At 43.4% G+C, this 5662-nt stretch overlaps 1 protein-coding gene across 2 annotated transcripts in view; it reads right to left on the bottom strand.

The window, feature by feature from the left end:
• The window catches only part of CD164 (CD164 molecule), a 13079-nt gene extending 7461 nt beyond the window's left edge, over window positions 1–5618 (bottom strand). The window contains exons 1-2 of one of the 2 annotated variants that reach the window (XM_017739647.1): window positions 3297–5618; window positions 1312–1392 (exon numbers count right to left, since the gene is read on the bottom strand). In XM_017739647.1, the coding sequence (XP_017595136.1) occupies window positions 1312–1392; window positions 3297–3468 (253 nt within the window). In that variant the 5' untranslated portion in view covers window positions 3469–5618. The remainder of the gene's footprint in view (window positions 1–1311; window positions 1393–3296) is intronic. The other variant, XM_017739646.1, reaches the window with a different exon arrangement.
• Between the last annotated feature and the right edge of the window lie 44 nt (window positions 5619–5662).

Below are 5662 nucleotides of genomic sequence, written 5' to 3' on the forward strand. Positions count from 1 at the left end.
CTCATTCAAGTGTGGTTATTTACATCTTGAACATAATTCAGCATGGTAGGAAATCAGAGCTGACTGTTTCTACAGAGATAGGTTGGATATATCAGAATCTACATTCTCTTGGCTACCACTTGCATCTCTGTAGTTTAAGGTCCCCTTAAAGGCTGCCTAGTTCTTCCCATGTCACTCCCTTGAGGCAGTGTTGAGCCAAAACAATTGAGAATTAGTAAGGTATACAGATTTCTCTCACACCTACAAAGACCCCCTACTAAGGGTGATGATTTACTTCCCTGAATTTGCAGAAGTTAAACATAACAACCTGATAATGTCACCAAAAGTTTAACAGGAACAGATTGTAGAAACACTTCTTAGGTACACAACAAGGCAGTTTAACAGCATGCTCTCTTTGGAAAGCACTAAAAAACGGTTCTTTCAGCACTCCTGATTAAGAGGTGATTGTTACAATTTTAGAAACAACACACAAGTGCAAGTCAAAAGGAATTATTTCTGACTGGCTGTCACCACCACAAGACAGCCCAAAGCAGCGTGGAAGCTTCAACTCTGTTGGTAGAGCCAGCCTCTTTAGCAGAACTGTTGAATTCATCTAGACAAGATTATTCAGAGTTTTCATTTGCTGTTCTAGATTTTAAAACCAGAAAATCCTATTTTAAAGTCTATTTCTTATCAGCATTCAGAAAAACTAAAATTTGGGGGCTTTCACATAAGTGAAATTCAAGACCTTATCTAAATTATTCATATCCTGCAAAACTGCTTTGCACAGGAAGCACAAAAGTCTGAAGTAGATACGCAACTGAGCACATTCCTGGCATGAAGGATTTATCTTACGCAGTTCTATATCCCAGACTCTTTATTTCAGAACTGCATGAAGACTTGTGCTAGTTAACAATTAAAACTGGAAGGTTCGTAAGCTTTTCCTATTTACTGCATCTCAGATGACTTAGCAGGTGACATTTTTTGTTCAATATGCAGCTTACTGCCTTGAAGACACTGACAAATTCCTTAAGATATGCTGTATCTAACAAGAAACACCTATTTTAATCTAAGAAACCAAGGTGGTAGCCAGATGAGTGTCAGGCTTCCCGAAACAGCAACAGTAAGCAGTTAACTGAAGGCACAATGGAATTGTGTATTTTAGTATCACATATCATACCTTTAAACAGGAAGCAAAGGGCTTATTTGCATACTTGTACAGGCTTATGTAAATTGTAGAAGGCATATCAACAAAAGGACAACAGACAAAGGAGTTCTAAACACAACTGCTTCACATTAAACCACATGAAATCTGAGTATCTAAACACTTACATGAACACTGTGTTTCAACTTTACATTGTCCATACTTTGCCAGTTTTGCTGTTTCACTGACACACATATTGCTTTCGTTTCCTGTCAGAAAAGAAGAGAGAAGATATTTTACAGTAGATGAAGTCTAAGGTGCTTGAGACACTGTTCCTAAATACTGATAAGCTGTTCGTAGGACAAACTAAACACCATCTGCTAGCCAAGATAACATTAAAGCCACTTTAATATACAGGACTTCAGTATTATATTAATAATAAAAGAAATTTTAGTGTTTTCTTTCACTACAGTTACTCCCCCACTGAACACTTAAGCAATATTTACAACACACAATTATGCACCATTTTGCTGTACCAGTACTGTTTGACGTTTTTTCTTCATAGCTGATAAAATCAAACAGCGTTTCTACTATTTTGTGGCATTTTCCAAGTTAAACATTTTGCATGTCTATGGCAGCATCATTAAAAAAATATCTTACTGTCTTAAAAAATTCTACATCCAAGCAAAACTTTGTTCCAGCTTTTCAAACTGGTCCTTGACCTTGAAATTGTTGAAGATGTCAGTTTCTTATTCTCTGCCTGCATATCCTTCTCCCTTAAAAAAAGTTACACAGATCTCTTGGGTTTTTGCAGGATGTGCCTGGTGGTTCAACACCACACGCAGAACTAGAGAAATAGCTTCTTGAAGGGCAAGCTCCACCCAAAATTGATTTCATTAGTTCCAATGCATCCTAGCCTTCACATATAACATTTCTTGGTCATCTACAATCAAGTGGTACAAAAACCACTACAACAGTTAAACCATTCTGTTTCTACCTCATGTAAGAAGTACTAATAATCCACATGAGGAGTGCTTATGTAATCTGTATGATTTTGTCAACAGCAACTTCCTGTCTTCCAGGACTGAGTACCAGAGGTCACCTAAATGTAGTTACATCCAATTCACCTGCAATGGGAAAAACAAGGCTCTAACTGAGACCAGCTAATGGTTCTTTGGCTCTGTTATGCTCCCTTCAGTGGGGTGCAATTCTCAGTTTTATGAACACTGCTGTTAACCACTCTTATTTAATTAATTCCTCTTGCTTATTGCATTTCAGTTCAGGAGTAGCAGTTGCAACCAGCAGGCCCATGACAAAACCTCAAAAAGGACTGAAGCACAGAGCTGTGCCTGCATCTCAGGAACCACTTGTGACTCCCTAACAGCAAACACAAGTGACTTGTTTGTCCTAAAAACATTCTGAACCACCTGGAAAACATAAGCTTATCAAAAGCAGAGATTTAAATCAGAAGCCTTAAAAATCTGGGAATATTTTGAACATGTTACATATCTCAAGTTCTCAGGTGAAGACAGGTAGGACTCATGTTAATGCTTCATTAGGTTGTAAACAACATCAGTGTAGGTGAAGTGTAAGGTTCTGCACGGTGTTGAGGAACCCATTCAGTGCAGGTAGCTTGGTGAGCAGTGGCAGTGAGAGCTGCAGGTTGAGCTCTGGAGGGCGGGAGAGGCACAAGGCTGGGATCTGCAGACCATTTACATAACAAAGAACATGAGGACCTGTGGCCCAGCCAGGTGACTGGACACAGAGACATGGCAGGGGCTGACGATCCCAGACTTTAGCCCACAGACTGTGAGGGTATAAAAGCCCATGGATTCCTCTGTTGGGGGGGTCCTCCTCGGATGCACCAGCTTGAGCTGGTTATTGCACTGTGAATAAATTGTTTTATAGAACAAGACATCTGAGACTCTGCAATGGGAAACCTGGGGCTGAACTGGTAAGGAAACCTGGTCTGACAGGGTGTGAGGGGGTGTGAAGGGAGCCAAGCCAGGCACCTGTCAGGTCACTGGAGCCACCCACTGCAAAGGGGCCTTGGTCCTGGCAGTGAAAGTCTCTGGTGATGCGAGTTTGACTGCCAGAGTCTCCTGAAGGGTCAGACAGTGAAGTTTCCCTAACCTTGGCAGAGTAAGGATCTGTACTGCACAGCCCTCCTTACCGTCACATTTGATCCACTGGCAGCCTTCTGAATTTGTCTTATTAATACAGGAGCTGCAGTCAGAAAAGTTTCCACAGATGTCTAAAACGGAAAAAAAAACCCCATTGATTAGAACACTATCAAGAGAGCAACTCTGCCCACAGAAACAAATAGTAGATCTGTACCCTTCCATATGTACATCTCCCAGGTTAAGGCACAATCTTCTTCACTGAACAAACTACAACTGAAAGCTACAACTTATGAATGCTTTTGACAAGAAATAAATGCATTTCCCTCCAGATACTACGGATACTCTGAAACCAGACTCCATATGCATACCACAATTTTGCCCCTGCAACCTCTAATTACAGTAAACTCAGGTAATAGAGCATACACCACACTAGTGAAGATACCAAAGTCCACTAAATTAATTTTGCAGTTCATTGAAGCCTCAGATGGTAAGTGCTTGTTTCCTTTTGATTACATTTTTCCTTTAGGTAATACAGGCAGCTATAAATAATCCTACAGTAGAAAGCAATCAAAGTAGGGGAAATAAAGACAAGAACCTGGAGAAATTAATGTACACATGTATAAAAAGAGAGCAGAAAAAAAAAGGCCAATCTATTTGTATTTTGCTCACAGCAGAAGCCAGCAATCTAACCAGTCCAGCAGCTTTTCTACAACAATCTCAAACATTGTTACCTTAAAACCACAATGACAACACATCCTTTAACTGGATCAAGTAAGATCTTCTCCCAATCTACAGTTTTACCATATTAGTTTTAATTAAGACTTACTCATACAGCCATCATACTCGGAAAACCCACATACAACCCACAACTCCTTCTGTTGCATGCTCTCCAACACATTGTATATCATACCCACCCACTCCAGGCACCTTGGGGTAACCTTCCATTTTTCTCCAAGAAAGGAACGCTGCTATCCACAGATCTTTGGCACACTCATTTACCTCTCAAGTAACAACTACAAACATATTAACTAACTTCAGTATTCTGACAATCCGACTTAAGACTGAATCTACCCAGTGCTTCTCTCGGTTATGGTAGGACCAGCTCAGAAAGGCTGGCACTATTTCTTCCCTTTCACATAAGAAAATATGAAAAGCCCTTTGGGGGTTTGCATGGGTGAGGTGTGCAACAGCTGCCCTATTGCCTTCAGGAAGGTAGCACTAAAGGCACTTCAAGAGCTACATGACTGTTTCTCATAACAGATTTCAGGAGAAAAAAAAAAAATCAGAGGAAAAAAAGTCAGCCAATTATTGTGGGTATACATCTGAGGAATGATCACAGCCCACTCAACGGCCTCTGACAAATGAATAACCTTCACTTTTGTAGATTCCCCACTGGCATGTGGAAAATTTAGCACAGTACATCTGTTAAGAAAGGAAGACAGTAGACAGAGCCAGCTTATACCAGGTACACTAGGACTTCTAATTTAGCTTCAAAACCAGCTTTCCCAGACTAACAGGGGAGGATCAGATTTGCCAGAGTAAAGGATCAGGAGTTTTCATCAATGAGCTGTTAACTTCGGAACCTGTGGCAAGGTCTCAGACGTTGTCCCAATGCTACCTCCTGCTGTCAAAGGCTCTCCTGGGGTCTTTTACATGGGCTAACAGCAAGTTCCCCAGCTCTCCCCATCAGCAGACGCCTGCTCTTCACTGAAAAAAAAAGAAGACTCTGATACCACGAACTCAGCTTTTCAGCCTAGGCAAGCTGACGGTTGCTCCTAAGATAAACCCGCTGTACTGGCTCTCGCATAGGCTAAATTCGGATACTCCCCTTACACTCGAGGAGGAAACCAGGAAACACTAGAGGGGTCTGTTCCGCTGGCCCAACAGTGCCCTCTCCCGTCGCAGCGGAGAGGCGTGTTAACCTGTGGCTGAGCAGTCCCGGAGCAGCCCACGGCTCCCGCAGGGCGTCCCACGCCGGCCTGCACCCCGCCGGCGGGGCAGGGCTGGAGACGAAATCCATAAGGGCTGGAGCAGCGGTGACCGGGCAGCGTCACCCTCGGCCGCACCCAGCGCCACTACGGAACGCGGCCAGGGAACGCTGAAGCACTTCCAAACAACTTTTTGTTTCGTCTTTTTTGTTGTTGTCTCCGCGTTTTGGGGCTCCGGGCGCATTTCGCGGCTCTCGGCCCCGCAAACACTTTGGCAAACAGGCCACAGAGCCCGAGCTGTGGACAGCTGGGGGCAAACCCCCAGGACGAGTAACGGGGCTCACACCGGGATAAGGAACACGGGACAGCAGGAACAGAACGACACGGCTGAATCAAGCTCCCCCCCCGCTCCCAGACTCGTTCCAAGAGTGCAAGAAGCAGCCGCGCACAATTCCCCGGCACCGGCCCCTCCAAGGGCGCACCGCACG

The sequence above is a fragment of the Corvus brachyrhynchos genome, unplaced genomic scaffold (genome assembly GCF_000691975.1).
Source record: "Corvus brachyrhynchos isolate BGI_N302 unplaced genomic scaffold, ASM69197v1 scaffold14, whole genome shotgun sequence".
Lineage (NCBI taxonomy): Eukaryota > Metazoa > Chordata > Aves > Passeriformes > Corvidae > Corvus > Corvus brachyrhynchos.